At 42.2% G+C, this 27,756-nt stretch overlaps 1 protein-coding gene across 4 annotated transcripts; it reads right to left on the minus strand.

Annotated features, from left to right (window-relative positions):
• On the minus strand, positions 1-27,751 carry TMED8 (transmembrane p24 trafficking protein family member 8). Of its 4 annotated transcripts, none has more exons than XM_081151123.1 (6): positions 27,554-27,751; positions 18,254-18,335; positions 13,198-13,327; positions 11,124-11,250; positions 10,595-10,900; positions 1-9,170 (listed from the first exon to the last, which is right to left on the minus strand). In XM_081151123.1, exons 1-6 carry the CDS (start codon positions 27,669-27,671, stop codon positions 8,953-8,955), a joined length of 981 nt encoding a protein of 326 aa, XP_081007249.1. In that variant the 5' UTR covers positions 27,672-27,751; the 3' UTR covers positions 1-8,952. The 4 variants fall into 4 exon arrangements, with proteins under 4 accessions (XP_081007249.1, XP_081007248.1, XP_081007251.1 ...); XM_081151122.1 differs by having other exon boundaries at positions 11,124-11,265; XM_081151125.1 differs by lacking the exon at positions 27,554-27,751 and having other exon boundaries at positions 11,124-11,265; positions 13,198-13,320; positions 18,254-18,337.
• Between the last annotated feature and the right edge of the window lie 5 nt (positions 27,752-27,756).

Below are 27,756 nucleotides of genomic sequence, written 5' to 3' on the forward strand. Positions count from 1 at the left end.
CTGTGCAACCGTGGGTGGCCTCCCTCAATGTCTCTTTCCTCCTTTGGGGGCCTTAAAAGATCATGAAGGAGCAAATATTTCCCCAAGTGCATAGACTTTTCTCTAGAGGTCAGACCAAACAGCTCCAAGGCTTAGCAATAATTAAGCTTCTACAAAGGGATTTGAAGATTACCTCCTCTGAGACTCCTTCCAGTCTGCAGATAAATTCTTATTTTCAGGGGTCAAATGTGTCTCTCAACCCAAAACCACCACCTAAATTTAGGGGGTATTTTCCAGTAGGGGCTTCTTTCCAAAGGCTGAGTGAGTGGTAAAGTCACATCAGTTGTTAGATCTGTGAAGATCAGCAGGCACCTGATCCTGGTAGGCAAGAGGCCACAAGGAGTGTGATCTGCAGTCTCCCCACAGTGCGTGTGGCCACAGTGGATGAACAACACATGTCGGCGTAGCCTGATACTGGTGATTAGATGGAAGCAGTTAAGTCCTGGCAAATACTTTAGAAGGATGAAAGCAGGAAGAACTTGAGAACAAAGCAAAAAATACAGGATTTTGTTCCAAAGCAATTTTACATACCCACTAAGGAAAACAGTAAACTTATTGGACAAACAGGTGGATACACACATTCAAGAGATAAGTATTCATTTTATTGGCTCCTCCTAACTTTAAACACTATTTAGCTCCTGATCCAAGGTCACAGCATGCATCCTTCTGCTTTGGAAGAATACCTGAACTAAGCTAGCTGCTGCATGTAGCCAGAACCTCAGGGGTTATAGACCACCAGCTGGATGTCAAGAGCTGCAGTGTGTGAGCTGCCTTATATAATCCTGAACTATGTCAGGGTCAGTGATGTGACAGATATGAATGCCATTAAAAATTAAGAAATAATCTTCAGTATGGTATGTGTTGGCAGTGATGTATTTGGCATATCCAAACATAACTCACTCAAGATCCCTAGCTACATACAATCTGCCTGGGCTTTTTATTATTGGTTGTGGAGTAGTTTGGTGAGATTATATCATTTAACTCCCAATTATTTCAGATCTCTTCCTCCTTGATACAACAGCCTCTAAAATATGCTGCAAAGGAAAGCAGAAAAGATCAAACAGGCTCATCTTGGATATCACTGAAGAAAATATTTAAATGGTACCACTCCCTGCTCAGCTGTGAGTCCTCATTCTGAAACACAGCAGGGATATGCAGAGGCAGCAGTGTAAGAAGAGATGTCTAAGATATCACATATATATTTTTTAATTGATTTCAGAGAGAGGAAGGGAGAGGGAGAGAGAAACATCAATGAGAGAGTCATTGATTGGCTGCCTCCTGCACGTCCCCTGCTGGGGATCGAACCCACAACCCAGGCATGTGCCCTGACTGAAAGTTGAACTGCAATCTCCTGGATCATAGGTCGATGCTCAAATGCTGAGCAATGCCAGCTGGGTTCAAAGATATCTTACGGTGTCATTTTTGTAAATAAAAACAGGCTAAATTAATATCACTGAGGCCAAGTTAATGACTACCCAGGTGTCCAAAGTACTGGTTCCAGATTTGAACAGAGTAAGTTAATTCACTGAAAAATGAACATCACTGGGAGCCAAATACTGACAAAACTCAATAACATTCTATTTAGTATTCATTACTCTAAACCCAATTTTTCCCTCTTGGGCCAAACCCAGCTCTCAGTTCATAATACTCTGCCATGAATTTAAACACAGCTGAGGGAACTATCATTAACCTGATTCTCAATTTTTTCTTAATTGTCAATTTTTCTTAATTTGTATAACCTCAATAGATTAAATTTATAGAATACCTTTCCATTTAAGATGCAGAGGCGAGATGAATAAAAAAATTTAAATGTAAATCAGGTTAAGATATAACTCAAATGTTTCAGGTGCATAGTGAAAAAGTTTATTTATGACAGATTTCAAAACTTGGAAAAGAAGACAAAGTGCACAAAAGCATCACAAAACCGTTACATAATATAAAAACACAAGGCTGAGCTAGTTAAAGAACCATAGCTCAGGATCGTCTGTGTATCACAGCAACACATTCAATGCCATGGGGTGGTAAGACATGGCGTTTTAAAGGAAAAACCACTCAGCAGGACGTAATGATTAAATAACAATTTGGAACAGAGCTCTCAACTTAGAAATCACAGGAGAGGGTGACAGCATTTCTTGTGAGAGGGTACATGTAAAATAAGTTGCAATGAATGATTGGCTGAGATAATTCTCTATTTTAAATAAAAGACAGTTTCCCTTTCTGGCCCTTTCTGTAATGTCAGCGTCAGTACAGGATACAGAACAATAAGGAAAGAATACCTTTGTGGTTGCCAATCGCTTAAATATTTACCAGGAAAGTGGGATCATCTTTCAATCGACTGCCTAAGCTCAGTGCATGGCACCTAAGCAGACCTTTCAGAAATAAGCTTAATGGCATAAAGTAGTTTAGGAAATCTTCAAGTACATTCCTCTATTCCAATTACCCTTATCCAACATCTGGCTTTCTTATAACCCATCACTTTGATTACAAAGCAGCTTTCTTCTGGGAACTTGAAAACATCTCCCATTATTAAGGGAACATGGATGGGTACACCAGTCATGGGTTACAGGATTGGACTTGCTCTTGAACATGGCTAAGTGGAAATAATCCAACTTGATTAAACACCAACAAAGAATTTCATTTATGGGACAATAATCTCAGACAGGGATGTTAGTGGAGTTTTTAATATGGACTGTTTAGGGCATAAGAGAAGGAATTAAGATAATGTTTTCCAGATGACTCTTGCCTGAACCTAAAAATCAACAATAACAACCAAACACAAGGAACATCACAGACAAGGCATCTGAACCCTAAGTGAGGATGAGAGTTCAGGGGACCTCCTTAAAGTGACTGCCAGTTAAAAGCTCTACTGTAACCCTATAAACTAGAGCAGTTCAAGCCAAAACTTTAGAATTGTTCCTGACCCTATATCAGAACTTTTAGAAAATATACTTTGTTCCCTGAAAATCATTTCACATATAATATTTTACCCCCAGATAAGCCAAAACTACCTGCTTAAAGCAACATGAAACTGTGGGATTTAATTTAGAAGGTCTGTGTCTCGAGATGGCTGGGGCACCTTTTCCTCATCTCTGAGAGTGAAGAGCCATGAAATTAACTCTGCTCCACATGCCTGGGGCCTAAAAGAAAGAGAAGTCCATGTAATAGAAACCACAAGTTCAAAGAGTACCAGGACTATGACGAAGAGTCTTGCCTTTGGACTTAGTTTTTGCGGGAATGACTATTTGTAAATGAGCCCCACTATCAAGGCTTTAGGCAATTAATTGGGTTTTCCCAGCTTGGTGAGAAGAGATTTCAACAGGAGGGGCCTTCCTGGTTCAGGCAGAAAGAACTCAACTCTCCAGAGGGAGAAGTGATTTCTGAAATGTGGCCTCAAGGCAAAGTGTTTCTCACCCTTTGGGTCCCAAATCTTGCCCTAACCTCATTATGTAAATAACTAGGTAGGTGTTAAGAAGTGTCCACAGGTGCTGGACTGGTTAGACCGACCAAAGGGGTAACACTGACCATAACCAGGTACCAACAGAGCCAAAGCAGTTCTTGCCTAAGGGCCTCCCCCATTCCCAGAAAAGAGGACACCAGGAATCAACTCCCAGGAGTTTCTCCTTTGCAGAATGCCAAAGTCACTGCCCACAGGAGACTGGCTCCTTGAGTAGGCCCTGAAGTGAGACTCCAAGAATGCTGAGGAGCCACAAACTCCCACCAATATTACACTTACAACCAGTCACAATATAGTTCCCACAGATGGAGCGCTTGCTCTATTTATTAGCCAAGTCGATTAATTTGTTGTCCTCATTAGTACAGCACTGCCACATCCTCTTCACCCACTTGGTAGCATTAACAAGAGTTCCAGCTGCACAGTCATACACAAGGTACCCAGCTGTCCCAATACGGGACTGTAAGTCATAACCCTTCCTCCCAGAGAGGCTTCTGGCTTAAAGAACAAAGTCCTACTTCCAACCATGACTGATTGCTTTAACTACTCAACTTTATTATCACTATTATTTAATTCTGGTTAATCAGGTAAACTGAGGCCGCGGATATCATGCTACTGGTGCTAAACAATACCAGAAATAACCAAAACATCAGGAAGAAATGGAAGGAGGCTAGTCCCTCTGTTTGTCTCTCAGCTGTGTGGAAATGAGGACCTAGGAACAGGATCCCATGTGTGTAAAGACCGGGACTTGGGCGTGGTCACTCACCACATGTTGGACTGCTAGAAAGTGCTGACTTGTGACTGGCTTTAGACACCCATTCCGATTCCCCCCCAAAGAATCATGCATCATCGCTCCCTGAGCACAAACACAACGAACAGAATGACTTGCTCTATAAAGACCATAAATCCCTTAACAAGCTACCCCTCACAGCAACAAAAATGAAATTACCTTCCTCCAGACAAACTCGCTTTCCAACTCTTTTCAACCACTGAGATGCTAGAGGGAGGGTGCACTTACCTTTTCCAGCAGATTCAGAAGTCCTACACTTTTGGCCAGGTAGAAAGAGACCAGTTACAGTTTCATGTGGATCTTTTAGACCCAGGAGAAAATCTAAATGGGAGCTCTAACAGGATCCGTTCACTACTATGTGTATGACCAGCCCACCCAGAGTAAAGACAACGGTGATCCCAGGGAGGTCAGCCTACAGGACACAGCTTGTTCACAAACACACTCATGGATTGAGACTCTTCTATGTTGTTGGTCAAAATTAACCTATTTCACCCCTTTCTTGGCCACAGGCAAAACCAACTGGGGCTACAGTGACAAGCTGGAACTCCAACTAGCTTCTTCCTAAACTCGCCATCTTTTTTCATGGCACTAGACTTGTAAGTCCCAGAGAAGACAGAGATGAAATCAATCCTCAGGTCAGGATTATACTCAGCATAAGAGACCTACTCAAAAACATTTCTAAAGTCAGTCCTGTTGGGAAAGACAGCAAAGTGGGTTTTTCTAGAATAAGCACAAGGAGAACCAGGGAGACTTCTGGCTTAAGAACAATTCCAATGACTAAAACACAAACTAAAGAACTAAAAAAAATTGAGATATGAGTAAAATTCCAGGATACATTTGATAGCTTTTCTCTCTTCTCATTTTATTGTTTTCATTCCTTACTATCAATTTAAAGAGGCAGTTCTCAAGCCATACACAACTGTTTCACTCATGTCGCTTCCTCTAAAACAAGTCTTTTATGTAAATTAGGGTCACTCAACAACGTATCTGAGGACTACATACTTTGGAGTTAAAAGTCAACCTTTTGCAGAAAAGTGATCTTAAAAAATAAATATAAAAATACAGACTTTGGGGTTTGGGTTTCACCTAATTCTTTCAAAGAGGGACTGGGAAGGCTCATCAAAAACACATTAACTCAGGTATTTTCTATAAATTTTACAGTAATATCTAATCCCACTGATTAATATAAGACAGTGAGCTTTCAGCTTTAATTCTTCCACATACATATTATAGGTGACAATATGTACATTTTAAAAGTCTGAGATTTTCTTTCCTAAGTAACAGATAAAAATATTTTTAAAGTGCATGAATCAAATCAAGAAAAAAATAGGAATGGTCTTATTTCAAGTTGCTACCTACTTCCATCATAAAGCTACATAATGTCTGAGGATTGAGTTGTAATTTCAGAATCCTGAAGATGTCTCATAAAGCAAAGAGATTAGAATAAAGTCCTTCCACAGCAGCTTCACAACTACCTCACTCCATCGCTGGCATGCTGGAGAAGAAAACAGAAGAAATGACAGTCTGAGAGAGAGGGGAAATACAGCGTGAGTTTGAAAGATGGAGACCAGGGAACGCTTTTGTGAGGACCGCCTTCTAGGTAACTCATGTTGAATGAAACAAGTCTGCAGAGACGCAGGAGCTCTCTGACACAGGAGAGCTGATGTCTGTGCAGGGGACATACACTAATTGGACACTTGTAAAAAGGAACAGAATGATAGAATCATCTTTGCCTAAAAATTAGCAGCTTATAATTTAAAAATCTAGGTAGTGGTATACGTAAGGACGTTTACTATACATTTCTTTTAAAAATTTTCCTGGAAATTTTTCATAGTAAATGTTGAGAAATTTAGCCCTTTAAACATGTCTTCCTTTCTAAAAGCCATCTCTCAACAAAGTAGCAAAACTAAATAAACTGAAGAAATTTAAGGACTCAGTCACTCTGTGTAGAGAATTCTAGTGTCTCTCTTAAGATGAAGTAAGTACTTTCTTTCTATTGTTTGTTAATATTTATTTGTGCCCTAGAGGACAGGGGGAAGGTGAAAACAAATCATTTGTCTTTTCATTGTTTGGTTCCCTAAACTTGGACAGGGAGAGACTAAGGAAATAACTACCTCTCAAGATCTGCTGGGCTGTGAAATTCTCAGTAATTACCTGTGCTTCAGTAAATAATATTTTGTCCCCACACTTCAATAATTTCAGAAATTTAATATGAGAATAGTGAATGAATTAAAAAATACCTTCTTTTAGCTATTTTATGCAAATGGAACAGAGAAACCCTGACTGTCAGGGCAACATCAGTATAGAATGAAATGTAGCCACATCCAGGACTTCAAAAGTGACCAGACAGTAAGAGGCACATAGAGGCGACGGGAACAAGTCCCTCAGGCTTCCCTGATGCAACACAACTAGGATTCCAAGGAAAATAAGTATAGAGACTCTCATGGCAAAAATAATAAGTTTTATCCAGGGAGCTTGCTATGGCCTGGCAGCTCCATTTTAAGAGAAAGTCAGAAGTTAGTAATAAGCAGGAAAAATAAGCAAAGCTTCAGCTGATTGGAGAACAGCTCAGTAGAAAATTATTTTATAAGATTATATTAGCAAAGGCTAATGTGATGAAAGAGTGGTCACTCGGCTATCTGATGGGCTGACGCACAGCAAGCTGGTTTTCGCTGTCCAAATAGTCACTAAAATAAATTCTAATTTCTTACAAAGTATATAAATTTTGGCTAGTGTAATCCTCTACAAAATGTACTCGAATATAAAATAATGGCGGTATGATGCTGCTCAGAGAAGGGGGATGCTATGGCAGTCCACAATGTCCCACCTACTTCGGGCTCTGCTCCCAGGGAAATAGAAGGTGAAGGCTGTATCACCCTTTGTTCATGTAGCAGATGCTACTACACACCTATTTTGAGGAGCCCTGTTCTTCCATTTCCTGCTCCTATATGTAAGAGAGGCCTGGTGCAAGGCACCCACCAAGGAAGGAATGAGCCAGAGGAAACACCGCATGAAGGTGACTCCTCAGAGCAGGCAAAAGACTGACATCATGGAATCACAGGACATCTCTGATTGGCTAGTCAAGTCCTCTACACTCAACCAGAGGCAAATGGGCAGATTTCCTCACAACCTAGACTTCTGCACAGGGGATGCTGGGGTAGGTTAGCATCGCCCATTTCAGAAGGGGCAGGTTCCTCCCAAAGCATCACAGGGACTGACCTGCAGGAATGGAACATGATCACTTCCCGGCTTCTCCTAAAATCGTCATCAACTCCACAGAGGAAGTTGCTCAATGGCTCAGAGCGGACGGAAGCCGCCTAAGAAACAGATGGAAACTGTTTCAAAGACAAAATGAAATGTGTTAGCATAAATAAATAAAGTAATAAATAAATCTAATTATTCCTCAAAATTCTAAGGCAGTAACAGACTTGACACAAGGAATAAGAAACAAGAAGGTACCAACAAGTGCCGTGGCCCCTTCTCTGCCCGAGGACCCGCCACCCTGCTGCTGAGGTGACCACTGACTGCGGCACCCTGCGGCACTCCTGGGTGGCAAAGGCCATCACCAGGGAAGAACACAGCCAATCAGCAGCAACAGTGAAGTTCATTGCCACCTTTCCTAGGAGACTCGGAACATCAAAAGCTTGAAGCCCCCTTTGCAAGAAACCTAAACACAGAAACTTGGGAAGTCGGATTGGTTCCAAAGCAAAATTTCTAAATAACATTCCTACTCTAAAGAAAGAAAAAAACGGTGGGGAATCTGGGTGTTTTGTGTGTGTGTTTTTTAAACTTTCTCTCTCAGATGATACCCCTTGTTTGACTATACAGAAAAAAAAGAAAAAAGTTAGTAACACTTGACTTTTAAAGATGTGGGTTCTGGCACCGATCCAGTACATAGCTGGCACCCTTCCCCCTCAACCACTAGTGTCCTTGGTAAGAGACACTGCCTCTTCAAACAGGAAGTGATGGAGGCAGCTTTCCTTCCCAGAGGATCCCAATTACATTGATCATCACTTTGGATTGCACCGAAGTTCTTGCTGTGATGGCAAACACACAGGCCTGGAAAGGGAAAAGAGGAGGCAAAGAGGCAGAGGCGAGCCAATGGACTAATAATACCCCTCAAAGGCTGTGAGGGCTCCCAGCCAGTTCTAGAGACCACGGAGAACCAGCAGGCAGGAATATGGCAGTGCTGAGAGGCTGGACAGAGCCTTCTCCAGCCAGGAAACGGGGCTCCTTCATGCACAATATGCTTTTCCCCTTCCAGCACTTCCAAAAGGAGAGAGGGTACCACCGACCACATCTGCAATAAAGGCTCTGGCAGAAGAGAGAGCAGCAATTGAAATACACCTTGTACCAAAACCTGTCTTTAAAAGAAAACACCCAACTTGCTTTTAGGCTTCTGCCTGATGGGCACCTTCACAGAGGGATTTTGCTGGAGTCTGAAGCAAGAAGAGTGTGAGTTCAGGGACCACAGAACAGGGGCACCACACCACCACCTGCAGAAGCCAGGGATGGGGAAAAGCTACGTGGGGTCAACAGTCAGGCATGCCAGGCGGGGCATGAGGGTCAGAAGCCTCACGCTCAACTTCGAGCTCTTGCCTGTCAAAACAAGAGGCACCAGCTGGCAGCCTACTCAGCCAGCAAACACCGCCTGCCCAGTCCCCAAGGGCCTTCAGCTAGTGTAGTAGATGTGGAAGTAGAGAGTCTTGTTGCGTAGCAGGGAGTAGGAGTTGTCAAACTTGAGCAGGTAGATGCCCTCGCCAGGGTAGTCATGGCTGCCAGCCTGCACATCTCGGTGGCTGTCCCGTCGGTATACAGGCATGACTTCCCCATAGCGACTCCGCAGGGAGCTCCTGGAGCCTCTCTCCACATCTCCAACTGGGACAGGGTCTGCATGAGCAAAATGGCAGAGTGTTCGGACATGAGTTCAGAGCCCATACCTAAGTCCTACCTGAAAATCAGAGAATGGTCCAGGTGAACTAGTGGCTTTCACCCAGTGGGGATGCTACTGCCCTCCTACAGGAATGTGGAAATGTCTGGGTGATCCAAGGGTCCTAAAGTGCTAAACATCATGATAGTGCCTGCACAACAAACGCATCCCACCCCAGATGCCAATAACGCCTCCACTGAGAAACAAAGGGTTTAGCCTTATGGAACCTACCTAGCTCCAGAAGTGTCTGGACAGAAAGGGAGAGAAAAACATATCTAGAAGGGAAGATTCTCACATCCTTTCATTTAACAGGGGAAAGAACTAGCTAATGGAAGTAGAAAATGCAGACAAAGACACTGTACAGAGTGACCGAGAACTTCCACTTGGCCTCCTAAAGAGCAACAAACAAGATATGAAGTTCTCCTTTTCCCTAAATACCTTAAGATTTCCCTGCGAACCTGCTTGTCCATGAAAAAGTAAGTTACAGAATTGACTTTAAGATAACATATGAAAATCAAGGAATAAAGCTAATGCTTAGAACCTATTCTCATATTATAACACCACCTCCTCACCGCAAAATGCCTCATGGTCATCCTGAGAAGGTATTGCAAGTAACAACTAGAATGGAGCACAGAGAGTACTTTTAAAACTGCTCTAGGGCCAGGCTGGGCATTGCTCAGCAGTTGAGCATCAACCTATGATCCAGGAGATCACAGTTTGATTCCCAGTCAGGGCACATGCCTGGGTGGTGGGCTCAATCCCCAGTGGGGGACATGCAGGAGGCAGCCAATCGATCAATGACTCTCTCATCATTGATGTTTCTATCTCTCTCTCCCTCTCCCTTCCTCTCTCTGAAATCAATAAAGATATACAAAAAATTTAAATTAAAAAATTAAAATAAAACTGCTCTAGGTATGAAATAAAGAAGTAAGTAGTAGTCAGACAGCTGTGACCATGTGTTGCGGGGGGTGAGAATGGGTACATTTAGCAAATTGTAATCACTGAATTTAATTCCAGGCCAAGAATAAATGTAAATATTGTAAAACTAAGAAAGAAATGAAAAATAATCTCAGGTTTATATGTGACCTGAAAAACACGGCCGCTATACACAACAGCACTGCCCCGCCCGCTTCCCTGTCCCAAGGGAGATGTTGGGGAAACAGCAGGTGCTGATTAAAAGGAAAAGTTTTCCACTAAGGCATCAATCCAATCCCATCAGAATGCTCTTTGAGGGTCCGACTTTGGCCAGCATCACTTAACTCAGCTGGCGACGCTGAAAGGGATTCCTCACCTACACTCTAAGGAACAGGAGGACTCACACAACACAGGAAGCGGTCACTAGATATTAGGTTGAAACTTCAAACTATGTTAAAGTTAAATTTACCTTCCAGCTCCCCCTCCTCTTCCTCGTCTTCATCTTCATCCTCACTCGAATCACTGACCTGCACAGTTATGTCAGTGCTGGTTACAGGGGTCCAGTCAAAATAAACTCCAAAGCCAATGTCATAGTCATCGGTGGCAAACTCCCAGCAGACACGCTTCCCCTCTGGATGGGTAGGAACCCGGATGGTCACCACCTCACCCCGCTTCACCACCAAGCAGGTGTTCTTCTCTTTGCCCAGCTTGCTTTTGAATTCCTTCATCTTGGCAAAGGTCCAGATGCACGGAGGAGCCATCAGTGGCGGGGAGACTGAAAGGATAGGCATCTTACTACCAAGAGGAAACCAAGAGGAAAAGCTGCCACGTCTGGCATTTTGCTTAGGGAGGTTGTCGCAGGCAACATTCTTTCTACCGGCTTCTTGGACTTCTTTTCACAAGACAATTTCTTTCCTACCTTTCATCTGTCTGCCTGCCTTTCTTTAAGTGCCCGCTGGAAACAGACAAACCACCTTCCATACTACCAAAGGTCTTACCTTTCCTGTGGTCCCCCAGAAGGTCTGCAGATTCCAAATCCGCTGAAAGAATATCTATAGCTCCCGTGTGCTCAGACTGGATCATAACGATGTCCCCAGACCTCTTTGGAGCTTGATACTTGGCCATCTGCACAACAGAATTCTGGTGAGAGAACATGTTAGAGTGGCAGACTCCACTCTCCCAACTCTAAGCCTAATGTGATAGTCACCATTCCTTCTCTTTCCTCCAAGTACAGGTTGCTAATAAATTCTAATTATTTTAATGCCACCAAAATGTTCCCTAATTTAAAGGCTCTTGTTCTCTCCTACCTTTGGCAACTTTCCTACTCGAGACACTTTATAAAATCCTTGCCCACAAACATCTTCAAAGCTTGCTACTGACTTCTGCATTAGCAGCGTTTCTGGGCCATGCCTCGACCTCACCTCAGCCTACACAGTACCTCCCTACAGCTTCACTCATGACAGCTCTTGCACCCAGGGTTTGGCTCAACGTCCCACTCTGCCACACAATTCTCCTGCTACAGTTCCCATTCAAGGGTTACTTCCAGATCACTAGCAATCATTTACCAAAGCACTGCAGAGAGAACCCAGTTTATTGTCTCTGTCTGTCTCATCCACAGCACACTGTAGATGTCTTATCCTATCAGTTGTCTCATCCGGTATCAGTGTTCTATAAATAAATATAACTTCCCCTCAGACCAGCCCCAGGATTTGCATTTACACAGTGTATTTGCTGCCAGCCATCTAACCTGCATGAAAGAATACAAATGTCACTCGATACTCGAAGCCCTCAATAACCATGGCAGGAGCCTGAAATCTCTCCCTCGTGGGTCTCACTTCAGATCACTCAGATTCGTGTTCCTGTTTCATGCTATATGCCTTAATTTTCTGCTCCTTCTCCAAGCAGTCAGCAGGCAACACAAGTAGTATAATTACTGCCAACACAGGAGAGCCCATCAGTGAGAAAGCAGTCCAGTTAAGAGACGAGATTTATACTTGCAAGAAACAAATTTAAAAATTTTGTAATCCTCCCAGACTATACTCTCATACTATCTGTTTCTGGAGAATAAGTCTTTTAGTTCTTTTTTTTAATCCTCACCCAAGGATATTTTTTCCACTGCTTTTCAGAGAGAGTGGAAGGGAGAGAGAACGGGAAACATCGATGTGAGAGAGACACATCAATTGGTTGCCTCCTGCACATGCCCTGACCGGGGCCAGAGATCAAGCCTGCAACCGAGGTACATGCCCTTGGCTGGAATTGAACCTGGGACCCTTCAGTCCTCAGGCCAACACTCTGACCACTGAGCCAAACCAGCTAGGGCAGTCTTTCAGTTCTTAACGCCATTGTTACATGAGGTGAATCAGACTGTAGCTAACTTGCTTAAATGAGTCCTTCCTTTTCCAGAAGGCTAAACAAATAACTTAGCTTCTAACTTTATTAGCCACATATCCTTAATAAAGTCACTAACAGCTCTTAGCCTCATTTTCTACATCTGTAAAGTGGGGACATAATGGTACTGATCTCACAGGGTTGTTCTCAGGAGTACATGAAGCATTGTGGATAAAGTGCTTTATGAACTCTAACGCATTATACAAATGTAATTATAATGTTTGCCATTATCTTTACTGACACTACTACCATTTGTTATTACAATATATATGTTAATGATTCAAGCAACCCATTCTTCCATGGCAGGAAGACCACTGCTATTAGTGCCATTTCTATGGAATCTTTACCATAAATACTGAGTAGATCCACCACAAGACAAGTGAGACTAAAAGACAGTCCAATGGTTTAAAGCTCTTCACACTGAGATTTTAGACAACATGTAAGCATTCATTCTAATGCTTCATTTTTTAAATAATTTTTAAAATAATTCTACTGGGTGCTAGGACAGTGATGGGTCCTGTGGGAGATACACATGATCGTTCTCCAAATAATTAAAAATGAGATGCCCAAAGAGAGCAAGGAGAATTCTGGGAGCCATCCTCACAGTGCTTTCTAATTCCAACCCATCCCTATGTATCTAAACTCTGGTGCCTTTCAAAGAGAGAGCGAGAATGTGCTCCCTACCTTGTTGAGGACCTGGGCCTGGTCTGCAGGCTGCAATTCCTGTTCCACCAAGGCCTGAGCCTCCAAGGCACTGGCCGCTTTCTGCAGATCTTCCGCAGCATCCTTGCTCACTGGAGGTACCATCTGTGGCCTCTCAGAGGAAGACAGTATGTCATTCAAGGACTCTTTTAAATGGCACAATAGCCCTGGAAAAACTCAGAAATAAAACACCCTTCAAAGCACACACACCCCCACCCGATTTTGTCTAGCATTCAGGTCTCCTGTCAATTTAGCTGACCACTGCCCAGAGCTGACCTGGGCCATAATAAAGTGGTGACAGTGTGTGAGGGCCCACAGATGGACAAAGCCGCATCCCAGGCTCCAGGAACCATGGTAAACACATAGCTCAGTGACCTGAGATGGACTGCAGGTCTGGTTTTGTTCCTCACTCTAGGGCCCACACCACTTGTTCCACGCAGAATTTCAGTAAGAGTTAGAATCCCAGTACACAGTCACTGGTTAGAGGCAAAGAAATTGATCACCAAAACAAAGGAAGTGCAAACTGATTAGCAAGGCAATCCCTATCCACCGTTATCCCAGGATTTCCATCTCACACCCTACCTTTTGCAACCCTGTCACAGATATCCATATTGCACCCAATTCACCAGGTAGTAAGAAAAGGTAACAGATCACTTTCTTTCCTTTTTAAGTACATTAATCTACTATCCCCATGGCTTACACCACATCTGTTTGAATAGTTGATTTTAGAGCAGCAAGGGAATAATTATGCTCTCTTTCATCTCCCCTGGCTTCCAGAGAGACTAGGAAGGGTGTGAAGTGCCAGGGCTATAGCACAACACCCAGGACTCATGGGAATGAATCTGTTTCCAACAAAAGGTGGCATGGATCCTCTAAAGCAGCAGTTATCAAAGTATCAACCGGGACCCCTGGGTCCTTAAGACTCTTTCAGGGGAGTCTGTGAAGTCAAAACTTTTTCATCGCCCTAGCCAGTTTGGCTCAGTGGGTAGAGCGTCTTCCCAAAGTCCGTAGGATCCCGGGTTCGATTCCAGTCAAGGGCATGTACCTCAGTTGCAGGCTCAGCCCCAAGTGAGCATGAGCGGGAGGCAACCAACCACTCGATGTGTCTCTCTCACACTGATTCCCCCCCCTCCCCCTTCCACTCTCTCTGAAAAAGCAATGGAAAAAAATATCCTCAGGTGAGGATTAAAAAAAAACAAAAACTTTTTCATAATAATTCTAAAATATGATTTGTTTCATTTTCATCTTCTCAAGAACATAGTGTTTTTTTCTAGAGACTATATGTGATACTGCAACAGAATGAATACAGAAGCAGATCTGAGAATCCAACTATCTCCTGTTAAGGCAGACAATAAAGAGATTTACAACATCTCCTCACTAAACTATTTTTGCTCCAAAAAACAGCTGTTTTTCATTAAAAACATTTTATATTAACATGTAATGAGTTTTCTATTGTTCTTTTAAAATGAATCAATAACAATGTTTTAATTTTTCAGTTTTAATTTCTAATATAGTAAACATTGATAGATATAACCCACATAAATAAAAGTTCTTTGGGGTGTAAAGGGTTGAGAACCACTGCTTTAGCGCATCACTTCCTCTGAGTAAATGACTGGAAAAGTACTTTAAACCACATGGGGAAACAGAGGGCTTATTTTGGAGTTTGTCAGTTTCTTTTTTTCTTTCTTTTCTTTTCTTTTCTTTTCTTCCTTCCTTTCAACGAAAACAAGAAAAGCCACTCCTAGATTATAAATTACCTCTTCTTTAGATAAAACAGAGCTATCTTTAGAAATATCCTAGTCACTCCAACCTACCTTGGAACAAACGAGGTAGTTACTATGAAAGTCAGAGCTGTGGGATACCATGGGTTTTCATGGGTCTGCTTGGGTAATTCTGTGTAACTTGTAAGCTGATCTATGTGCGAGCCTATTTTATCCTCGTAAGCCCAGAAATTATGGTCCATTTTTGTTTCTTGACACTATTTATTATCTGTCACACTTTTATGTGAGCTTGATGGCAAGCACTGGGTCTTACTCCCTGTTTGCACCCAAGCCTGTCACATGGAACCCTATAGCCCTTTGTACTCTGACCCCATCTCTCCTAGAATGACCTCATCTTGCCTTGTCCAGTCCATTCCAGTCACAAGGGCATCTGAATGTCTTGAGAATCCTCAAACAGTTCAAGCATTCTCCCATGTGAGCATTTTTGGGCCTGCTGTCACTTCTGCCTAGAATCCCTTTCCCTCAGTTACTTTCTAGCTTCCTTCCTTCAGGTTTCTGCTCAGTCACAACTTTTGGGAGGCCTCCCAGATGTCTAAATATAAAATGGCTCTCCCCTCCCTGGCCCCATCACTCTACACCCTTCCCCCACTTCGCTTTTCCTCGCTGATCCATTACTGTCTGACATATTATGTACCATATTTTGTTGACTGCAAGATGCAGATTTGTTTTCAGATTTTAATACAACTGAAATATGGGATGTTCTAAAAACTGGTGGTATTTTCAAACTCCCTGGGGCCTGGACTGATACAAGTCCTTCCACGGGAGATTTGTATTTGCTTCTGACATTGCTCAGGAGTGCCACCAACCAAGTCGCCTTGAAGTTCTGTTTATGGGTTTTGTTTAGGCTATACGGGCTGAGTGAATTTAGGAAACAAACTAGTGACTACAGACTTGTGGCTCTTATTCTCAGGGGACGTATTTTGCCCTGCCCTCATCAGTGCCAAGGTTGAGACTTTCAAGTTTCCCTGCTGTCCTTTGCTGTGTAGAGGGATTTTTTCCTTGTTTATCTTTTCACGGAAGGTACAGGCTTTTGCTCAGCCAGAGCTCCATGTAGGGGTCTCTTATTAGACTCACTATCTTGGGCATTTTTTTCTTTCTTGCTGGTACATAAAACAATAGTTCATCTTACAGTTGATGGCAACTTAGATTCTATGAAATACGAGGTACACTTGTTTCCTGCCTGCCTCCCTCACTAGAATATAAGCTCCATGAGACCAGGGATTTGGACTGCCTGCTCATCTGTGGCATCTTCAGGGCCTAGAACAGTGCCAGGTACAGAGCAGACTCTCAATAAATATCTGTTGAGTGAATAAATAGCAGATACCCAATCATTATCTGTTGAATAAATAAATGTTAATTTTGGGGAACAAAGGAGGAATATTTGGAATATGGGAATACAACAGTTAATCTGACCATTAGCCTGCCCTTACTATATATGGCATCTAAAATTTAGTCTCTTCTTTGCCTTTAGGCATGCTACTTTGCACAAATACAGTTCTGCTTATTAAAAAAATATTTTAAACAGGACATGCAACAGCCACATAAATTTAATATTCACATTAGCATTTTATGCTCTGAAGAATCAGTGAAGGGTATTTTGAGAAAGATAAATTGCAAATCATTTGATGCCAATGATAAACCACGTAAAGGAAAAACTCCCACTGTAAGCCTTCTGGCTGTGCTGACCTGGAACAGGGAGGCCATCCCAAAGGGAGGGGCGAGCCAGGCCAGCCAGCGGCCAACTTCACGAGAAAAGATAGTGTTTTGCTGTTTCCATTTCCAGTATATACTAAACACAAACACTAAACTTCAAGCACTAAACGTCACAATCGCTGGATTTTTTTTCTTCACACACTAGATTTTAGAAACAAAACTTCAAAATTAAATCTTTTTTCTAAGAATGTTCTATATTCCTGACTCCAAAAAAAGTTTTTGTTCTTAGGAGGAAAAATCAGTACTGTGCCAAAACCCATCCCCCAAAGATCCTTCAACTCAACAGAAAAAGAGTAGTGGCAGGAAGATGGAAAGTTCTCCTCAGGGGATTTGATGAGAACAAGAATTGTCTCCAATAATCAAAGCCTTGAGGAGGCTGTGCTTCTAAAAGGAGTGTTATATACAGTAACCTACTAGCTCTAAGTATAGAACTCAAAACCTTTCTATTGCTACTTATGAGAATAAGCTTTAGAGTCAAACAAAACTAAAGCTGGGTGAGCTTGGGCAAATTACTGAATTTACTGTTTGATTTTCCACATCGTAAAAAAAGCACAATAGGTATACTTATTTAATGAGGGTTGTTATGAGGAATAAATGATATTAACACATTTTAACACCTGGAATAGTATTGAGCAAATATAAATATTTAATAAAAAGTAACAATTTTATTTTGATTATTATTACAGAGAAACAGTCAATAAAGTGTGGTTTATATTATTATCACCAACTATATTAATCATTATCTTCCATCATCTGAATTCTGGGGGAAAAGGATTTTATTTCATATACAAAGGTAAGAAGAAAGAACTTCTCCTCAAGAAGTAACACATTTTTAAATATCTTGACATTCTCCAGCCATCAATTTTGTATAAGACATGAAAATCACAGGTTCTGCTTGACAACATTGTGCTATTCCCTGATCAGTGGGACTATAATATCCACAAGCTCGGGGTTCTCCAAGATACAGTTTTTCATTAATTATTCCATTAATGTTTCGTGTGTCCACTAATTCTAGGGCTCAGTACAACTCTTCCCTTGCTGCTATACACTCTGTTATCTCTGATGGTGGGGGGATGAGATGGATGGAGAGGGAAATTAATTTAAGAATGATAGCTTGAAGGGCAGCATAATGGTTTAATCTGAAAATTACATAATAAAAAACTGCCTCCTATAGTGTGAAAGTGTGTGTGTGTGTGTGTGTGTGTGTGTGTGTGTGTGTATTTTAGGACTAAAAAACAAACACGCGTTCTCTTAAAGTCTACCTGGGATCCATGTCAAATGTTTTCACATTTGAACCTAGTCTTCAGGAGAACATAAATAAAGACACTACACTGTTCATTACAGTTTTATACTCTAAAAGAAAATTTTGTAACTTGAAATAGATTTGACATTGCCCCTAAATATACTTAAGCATTGATTAATTAATGACAAAACCATTCACTTGTCTTCCCCCTTAATGTCACTGCCCACTTCTTTCACCAATTCCTTATCTCAGAAAAGAAAAGCTCTAGAAGCATTTTATCCAAAGCAGCTGCTGTCCCTACCTGTAGGGTGAGGAATGAGGCTCTGGATCAGAGACAGAAGCCACTGGAGAGATGACCTTGGCGTTTTCTAGATCTTCAATCTCTAAAAAATCATGGAAAGAAAAATTCAATGTCTAAGAGGAAACATAATCCTAATTGTCCTGTACCTTTTAAAAAATATGGCAGTTTCAAACAACTTTCCCTTTCCAAAAATATTCTGGGCATAAACTTGATACTCTGGGAGGCCCAGTACATAAATTATTCAAGGCATCACATCCAAGTATTCTCAGATAATCATAACCCATTTATAAAAAAATAAGTCATTTTCCAAAACAAGTCCCCACAGAATTAATCCTAATTCAAGAACCATTATTTCTCAGAAAGCAGATGGTTAAATTAGGCAGAAAATATAGGGCATGGTGAGATGTAGAATGAAATGAACTGGAATTCAGTGCCAAAGTATAGAATGCCACCTCTATATTCAAGAAGCTCAGGCCCGGCCGGGCGTGGCTCAGCAGTTGAGTGTCGACCTAGGATCCAGGCAATCGGGGTTCGATTCCCGGTCAAGGCACATGACCGGGTGGCGGGCTCGATCCCCAGTCGGGGGTGTGCAGGAGGCAGCCGATCAATGACTCTCTCATCATTGATGGTTTTTTTCTCTCTCTCTCTCCCTCTCCTTTCCTCTCTCTGAAATCAATAAAGATATATTAAAAAAAAAAAAAAAAAGTTAAAAAAAAAAAGAAAAAAAGCTCAGATCACAGTATCCAAGATCAGGTAAAAGATTTCTGTAATTTCATTCATTTACTAACTCACTTATTCATCAATAACTTAACGAATACTGTTAGGCACCCTCAAGGAGTATTTAGATGAAGTGCTCAATGAAGGCTATGTTCCCAAGCTCACAACAAGCCTATGGCTGGGATTATTGCCATTTTGCAGGTAAGGAAAATAAGGCCTAGAGACAGGATTCAAACCCAGGCAATCATGTTCGTAACCATTAGATGCTACCTGCTTTTATGGCTTATTCATTTAGCCTTTCCTTGAGCACTCAGATATTCGATAAACCCCCGTTTAACCTCCTCTGGCTAAGACAGCAAGAAGCTGAAGCCCAAAGTTCACTTCTCAATTCAAAATACAACTTACTGAAGTAAACCTCAAACCCTGAAAGTTTTAGTTTGGTAGGAACATAAAAGTACAAATGACAGGCAAATATTTGTGATCCAATTTTTAATCTCGTCTCGTTTTTTTGTATGTAAATAAGATTTCTTTTTCTTTCCATCATTCACACTCACAGGCAGAAAAACCTTAGAGCTTAGGCCACACAGTTTTCCTCTCGTAAGATAACAGAAAATATATATATTAGTCTCTGTCCCTGGTTCCTAGCACAGAACTCCTAAGACCCTTATAATTTCCTAAATGGTAAAAGCACTCTGTATCTCTTCATCGGACTGTTCTTCTGTATCCTTTACCACAGCCTTTAATAAACTGGTAAATGTAACTGTTTGCCTCATTTCTATGAGTTGTTCTAACACATAATCAAATCCAAAAGGGAGGTCGATCATGGGAACCTCCAGTTTGTAGCCAAGTAGGACAGAAGTTGTGGTAGCCTGGGAATCTACTACTGTCACACTGACATCTGAAGTGGGGGTGGAGGGCAGTCTTGTGGGACCGAGCGTATCTCCAGGTAGAGTGTGAGAATTGAGTTAAATTGTAGGACTCCCAGCTGGTGTTGCAGAGCTGCTTGGTGTGCGTAAAAGCCCCACACATCTGGTATCAGGGGGCTGTGAGTGTGGTAGTGGTGTGAGAGTAAAGGAGACACACAGGAGAACTAAGGTTTCAGTTACATATCTCAACCAAAGAACTGAGTCTAAGATAATCGTCAGGTGTTTCCCAGCCTCTGCCACTCTGAGAAGGCCCTTTCCAGTGCAAGACAATGAGAATAGAAAGTTCTTCCCTATGATGGTCAAGTAAAATCTGCTCCCTAATAAATTCTGCAATTCGATCACTCCTCCCCACAATATCCTTTCAAATATTTACAGCCTGCTATCAATTTCCTGTAGGTTCCTTCCCAGGCTGACCATCTCCAGCCCTCTCAACCATCCCTGAGATGATCACTGACCATGCTGGCCTTATTTAGTTGTTCCACTTTGTCCCGTTTAAAGTAAGGAGCTAAAACAGACAACTTTTTCAGATGTATTCGAATCCATGCAGAGTACATGAGACAACAATCTTTTATGAGGCTACAATATTTCGTGACATAATATCCTAACAGGGCACTCGATTTTTTTTTAACTGAAAACTTACACAGTTGGATTAAATAAGTCAATCAAGATCTCCAGGACTTATAAAAATAAATTCACACAAATAAGGTTCACACACTAAATTTGAATCAGGATCCAAATAAGGTTGACACACTAAATCATAAATCCCTTAATCTATATCAATCTTCACCCCACTGTTTTTCATACAATATATTTGTTGAAATAAAAATTAAAAGATCATGTGACACATAGATTTTCCCATATTCTGAATGTAGCTGATTACATTTTCATGGTATCACTTTAATAGAGTCTTCTATCCCCTGTATTACCTATAAACTGGCCATAGATCTAGAGCTGTGCAGTCTAAGACAGTAGCCACTAGTATATGTGGTTAAATTTAAATTTATTAAAGTTAATAAAATGTTAAATTCAGTTCCCCGGTCTCACTAGCCACATTTCAAGTACTCAAAAGCCACAAGTTGCTAGTGGCTACTGTACTGGACAGCACAGAAACATTTTTAATCATCAAAGAAAATTCTATTGCACAATGTTGACCTTGAGGCTTGACTAGATTCAGGTTGTTTTGTTCTCACAAGAATGCTACAGACATGGTGCATGTAATTCCTATTGCAGCACATCAGGAAGTAATATATGCTTGCCACAACTTTAATAATGTTGACTTCATATTTCCAGCCTGATGCCTCTAATGGCTTTAGCAGCCATTCATGATCGCTAAAATAGAACCATCATTTTGTTACAGGATAAAAAATGATTTTTCTAATTCAAGCACTTCCTACATTAGTTAGAATTCTTCTATTTAAAAAAAATTCCCCATATCAACTATTTGGTTTCTCTGAGAGGCAGGATAAAGGACTGAGTCTTCCCTTCCACAATTGTCAGAATACTGAGTTAGAATCATGGCAATCTCTATACAATGATTTGTTTTTTGAAGTATTAGAAACATGACTTAGAAGTGTTAGAAACATGATTTTAACATATTTTATATGTTTCAAGTTTTCCTAGTGTTGGCCAGGAGAAGCTCCTTATTGGCTCCTGTGGTTTTTTTGTTTTTAATAGTGTCAGAAATACAGTCTTAGCTCTTTAAAATATGTGTGTGTGTGTTTACTCATTTTAGAGAGCGGGGAAGGCAGAGGGAGAGAAAGAAAAACATCAATGTGAGTGGCATCAATGGGCTGGCTGCCTCCTGCAGGCCCCTTACTGGGCATTGAACCTGCAACTCAGGCATGTGCCCTGACAGGGAACTGAACCAGTGACCTCTTGGTGTATGGGATAAAGCTCAACCTACTGAGCCACACCAGCAGGGTCCTTTCTCCTCTCTTAATGGTGTTGTTTGATGAACCAAAGTTCTTAATTTTAATATAGTCAAAATTTATCAATATTTTCCTCTATTAGCCTTTGTGTATCCTGTTTAAGTTGTCTTTCCCTACACTGAGATCACAGAAATCAGGGCAAGTTTTATAAATTTAGATGGTATGTGGGAAAATGTTTTTATTTTATTTTAATGAGTATGTATTTATTTTAATATGTACTAGGAAAAACTGATACACCAAACTAGTAATATCACGGATATTATTTAGAGTGAAACAAAATTTTAAATGTCAATTTAAAGAAAAAATAATAATCATATAATATTGGAATGTATTCTCTAACGTGGCAGAAATCATGACCGTGCTTAAAAACAACTGGCGTGGCTCAGCGGTTGAGCATCGACCTAGGATCCAGGAGATCGAGGTTCGATTCCTGGTCAGGGCACATGCCCGGGTTGCGGGCTCAATCTCCAATGACTCTCTCCCATCATTGGTATTTCTATCTCTCTCTCCCTCTCCTTTCCTCTCTCTGAAATAAATAAAGATATATAAAAAACACACAAAACAAATAAACAAACAAACAAAACAATGAATGGAACCCTGGCTGGTGTGGCTCAGTGGTTAGAGCACTGGCCCACACACCAAAGGGTCGTAGGTTCGATTCCTGATCAAGGCCACATACCTGGGTTGCAGGTCTGCTCCCCAGCCCTAGTCGGGGCGCATGCAGGAGACAACCAGTCAATCAATGTGTCTCTTCTCACATCAATGTTTCTCTCTCTTTCTCCCTCCTTTCTACTCTCTCTGAAAAGCAATGGAAAAATATTCTCAGGTGAGGATTAAAAATAAATAAATAAATAAAAATACTGAATGGAGAAGGGCAAATGGAAGCTCAAGAATAACTTGATCGCCCTGCCAGGCATGGCTCAGTGGTTGAGCGTCGACCTAGGATCCAGGCGATCGGGGTTTGATTCCCAGTCATGGCACATGCCCGGGTTGTGGGCTAGACAGCTGATCAATGACTCTCTCATCACTGATGTTTCTCTCTCTCTCCCCCTCTCCTTTCCTCTCTCTGAAATCAATAAAGATATATTTTTTTTAAAAAAAGAATAACTAGGTTTATCACTGATGCCAAAGGAGAAAGGGAAAAAAGGAATCTTCCTTAAAATGACTTATTTTCTATTTTTTAAATATGTGTTTTCTTTCTTTGTTACCAGAATATGGTTTCAGACAGTCTGATCATGCTACAAATTTAAATTTACTATGTACTTATACTTTCTCTACAAAGAGAACCCAAAAGTAGGTTTTTCTAAATCATATGAATATCAGGTCAGAGTTCTTTAGAACAAGTCTCTTCGGACTTCCCTTTCACTAAACAGGCTGCAAGGAGATAATTAGCCCAGGCTTTTACATTCAAGTGCAGAGGAACCAAAAGCAGGTTATGCGGTTATAGATTCAAGAGCCTCAAACAAAAAGAAATTGGCTGAAGTTTATATTCCAACCAAATCCAGAGACCATGTGATCCAATTTTTCTTCAGCCCTAACGAGTACAACATGCCCCTGGGTGGTCAGATTATAAATCTTAGCTTGTATGTTACGGATTGAATTATGACAAGATGAACTGGCTATCTCAACATCATAAAAGCACAACCACTGTAAGAAAAAAAATAACCCAAAGGCAGACAAATTTATAGGGCATTTTGACATAAAACTGTAAGAGAAACCAAAACACGTAAGGGTTCTTCGGTATAGACTTCTATTTTTTTGTTCCATCCAATGTGGTAGCTACCAATTTTTAAGTTGAAACTTAAATAGCCACAGAAATGCAAGTTTCATCACTGCAGAAAGACTTATTGCACGGAACCATGAACTTGTTCATAAGAACCATGAACAAGTTTCCCTGACCTGTTTCCTGTCCTTAATGTCTAAATGCATTGATAGCTCTCCAGGTCATATACACCACACCAAGTTCTACTGTTGATTTCAGGGTCATAACAGACTTTGCTCTTTATTTTTCCCAAAGCTCTCTAATGGTATTAAAAAAAAAAAACACAACAAGCTGCTCTTAAGTGATGCAACATGTATGCCTCAGAGAGTTTCACTATATGAAGAGTGATCTTTCTCTCCTCTTGGGGACTGAAGGACCCAGGTGCCCCAAATAAAAGACTATTAAAAACAATTACAGTTCCTAAAACAATAAGAACACTATGACCACTAGAGAGCTTAGTTCAGAACATAAACACTTGTCTTACTTATCACCAAAACCTCAGCTAACAAACATGAAGACCTTCAAAAGGTATCTTCCGCACTTTAAAAAAACAAGTTATGATTATTCTTACTACAAATTCCTTTGAAGGAATGTACGTGGAAAAATCAAAACCCTTAATTCAATAACAACTGAAATGTCCAACCTCATTTCTTATTGCTGTTTTCCCTCTAACAAAGGATGACAGAAACCTCCTTCAATTTAATTCTTTCTTAAGCCTCTATTGCTTACTCATTGGATCATTTTCCAAAGGAAGGTGGCAAAAGGATACAGTCAAATGTCTAATTTGAAGTTTTTTTAGTTTACCTCAAGCCTGTACAACTCTGAGCCAAGACAAATGCATGATTCCACACTGCTTTACAAACCTAGCTTAACTCTAGCTCAAGGTTTGTCAACTCATATTTGGGGCCAGAAAACTGCAGTGAGGGCTGCCCTGCACATTACAGGATATGTGCCAGCATCCCTGGCCTCTACACCATTAGACGTGGGTAACAGCCCTCCTCCTCTCAGCCCAGAGTGTGACAACTAAAAAGTTCCCTGGAGGAGGCAAAATCACTCCGGGTTGAGAACCACTGCTTTAACCCAAGGAACACTCTTGATTATCTCAACCCTAATTCCTCAAAATCATTTGATGCTCTTCCAAATCTCTGTGTTGAGACTTTGTCTCACAATTCAGCAAATATTTACAGAACCTCTAGGACACAACAATAAGGGCCCTAGGAGAGACACAAGATAGATTCTGTCCCTCAAACGGGTTTCTTGAGGATTGGGGGGCAGGTACATCAAGAGCTGTAATGAAAGACACCCAATTAGAAAATGTTTTAAATTGTTGGTTGTTGTTCCTCATAAAACTAAAAACACCTTGAGAGCAAACACCATACCTTCCCTGGAGTACTAACACTTGATTAATGGCTAATAAAAATAAAAACAGGCTATTGTAAACTTCATCATAACAAGGTGACAATTTCATATGAACAGTAAAAACTCCACAGGTAACTTGGGCAATAAATTAACCTCTCTTGGCTGCAAAATGGGGAGAAAATTATTGTTGACAGGAAGCCAGATAACACAAGTAAATCTTTTTCCACATTCTGGCACAGAACAAGCAATGTAAGCTATCATTATTATTATTTTATCAGCTGTTTTGTTAGTACCAAACCCAACCTCAAGGGGAAGATCCTTCTCTAGGATATACTAGTAAGTCCCTACATGAAATAAAAAGAAATCAACACTTACCCTGCTTTTTGAGGGCAAGAGGGGGAAAGTAACCCTAAGTGTTACATCAATGCCCTGGGAGGAAAAGTGAATACAGGAACCAATTGGGGGTGGGAGGTGGGCATTCAGAAACAAACCCATTATCCTCCAATATATCTTGAACTACTGTGGTGTGTGTGTTTTCATTATTGATTTGAGAGATAGACAGAGGCAAGAAGAGAGAGAGACAGAGAGAAACATTGTGTTGTTCTTCCACTTATTTATGCATTCATTAATTGCTGCTTGTATGTGCCCTGAAGGAAGAGCAAACCTTGGGGAATCAGGGCAACGTTCTAACCAACTGAACTATCTGGCCAGGGCCCTGAACTATTCTTAAGAACTTATTTATTTATTTTTGTTTAATCCTCACCAGAGGACATGCTTACAGAGGAAGGAGGAAGGGGGGAAGAGGGAGGGGAGTATGGAGGGAGAGATGGAGGGGGAGATGGAGGGGAAGGGGGAGATGGAGAGGAAGGGGAGGGAGGGAGAGGGAGAGGGAGAGAGAGGGGGAGGGAGAGAGAGAGAGAGAGAGAGAGAGAGAGAGAGAGAGAACATCCAGAAAGAGAGAAAGAAATAGCCATTGGCTGCACCGGAGACCTAACCAGCAACCCAGGTATGTGCCCTGACCAGGAATAGAACGGGCAACCCTTTGGTGCAGGACAACGCTCAACTGAGTCACTCAGGCTGGGCAAGACCTTTCTATTTTAAATGCTTGGGTGTGTTTGCCATAACCACACAAGGATGTAAAGGGAAAGTAAACGAACAGTCCTTACTTTATAAATATTGACACATGCAAGGGACAGATGTTTGAGACTTGCTGAGTGTTCATTTGCTTAATCTTTTAGAAATTGTGCTTCAAATTTTCACTGCTATGAAGTTAAATGCCATCGCTTTTGAATTTACTACAAGGCACAGAGTTCATAAGAAAAGACAAAGACTGTTACATGTCTAAAAGAGAACATAAAGTCATGGGAAAAGCTAAGTGATTCAAAGTTATGTGTGTGTTTAACGGAAGCCGCTTTAGGAGATGGGAGATATCTGGGATAGAAGTGAAAGACAGGAAAAGTCACCATGCTGGGACAGGCACAGACAGGAACACTTCTGACAGCACACGGAGTTTAGATGAGCAAGAACAGACCTAGTCTCATAACAATGGCCAACACCAATTTGGTGTGTTCCCTGGGCTAGGCACCAAGTGCCTCATACATAGTGGCTCATGTAACCCAACAATATTAGGCGGTTACCCACAATTTACAGAGGAGGAAACAGACACAGAGAAGTGACTTACCCACAGTCACTTCATTAATAAGTGAAAATTCAGACTCCAACCCACGCACTGTGTGGCACCACCTCTACCGCTACACTTTACGGTGTCTATTTTCATTTCAGACCTGAAATATTAATTTCTACTTGGTATTTAGTGAAACCAGCTCCCCCCCCCGCCCCACCTCCATCCTTTGGTATTTCAAAAGAGCACCCTTTTAGTTCACCTGTGTGGTGATCATAAAGGGGCCTGACAGGTAAACATGTGATAAAAAGACCCTTTTGCTTTTGGACTCCGAAGTAATGCACACAGAGGAACTTGCGTGGGCAGAAATGAAGATAAGTCTGAACAAGAAGTGGAGGGTCCTGGAGAATGAGGGAGGTCGCTGAAGTCCCTATGCCAGCCCCTATCTCCTGGCCACTACGTTCATCCAAAAGCCCCCCGCCGGCCAACCTGTCCCAACTCTCATCTCTCTGAGATGCAGAGGATGGAGGCGAGGGGGGCCTATGGGCAGGGAGGCTGGAGCCAAGGGGGATTCTGGCCAGCAGGCGAGGCAGCCCAGCCAGATGGGGGCAGAGAGGCGCGTGGAAAGGCGGGGACAGCGGTGGGGATCGGGGCGCGGGGCTGGGGACAGCGAGGCCAGCGGGGTTGGGGTCCGCAGCCAAGGAGTGCTCGGCGGGCGCGGAAGCTGAAGCGGCGCGGCGGGGCGCAGCCCTGTCACCGCCATCTGGGCTGCCCCGAGACAGGAAGCGCGGCAGCACCCGAGGCATTTGGAAAGAGGAGTGGAAAATAACCTCGAGGGTAGACCACGGCCGGGGGTCGCCGCGAGGACGGGGGCTCCGCGCGCGGAGGGGCTGCCCAGGCAGGGCGGAGCGAGGCCGAGTCCGGCGCCGAAGTGCGGGGCCCCGAGGCCGGGCGGCGCCCACCCGCCGGCGCCCAGGCCTAGCGTACCTGCGGCGGCCGCCTGGCTCCCCGCCACTCCCGGGCCGTCCCCGACGCCGCCCGCCGGCTCTCGACCTGCCGCCGGGCCCCAGAAGCCCGGCCCCTCAGCCGCCCGCGGGTCCGACATCTGCCGCCGCCGCCGCCCGCCCGCCGCGAGTGGCTCCGGAAAGAGCCGAAAGCGGCGCGCGCGCCGGGAAGAGCCGAGGGAGCCC

Source organism: Miniopterus schreibersii (assembly GCF_964146895.1).
Source record: "Miniopterus schreibersii genome assembly, chromosome: 1".
Lineage (NCBI taxonomy): Eukaryota > Metazoa > Chordata > Mammalia > Chiroptera > Miniopteridae > Miniopterus > Miniopterus schreibersii.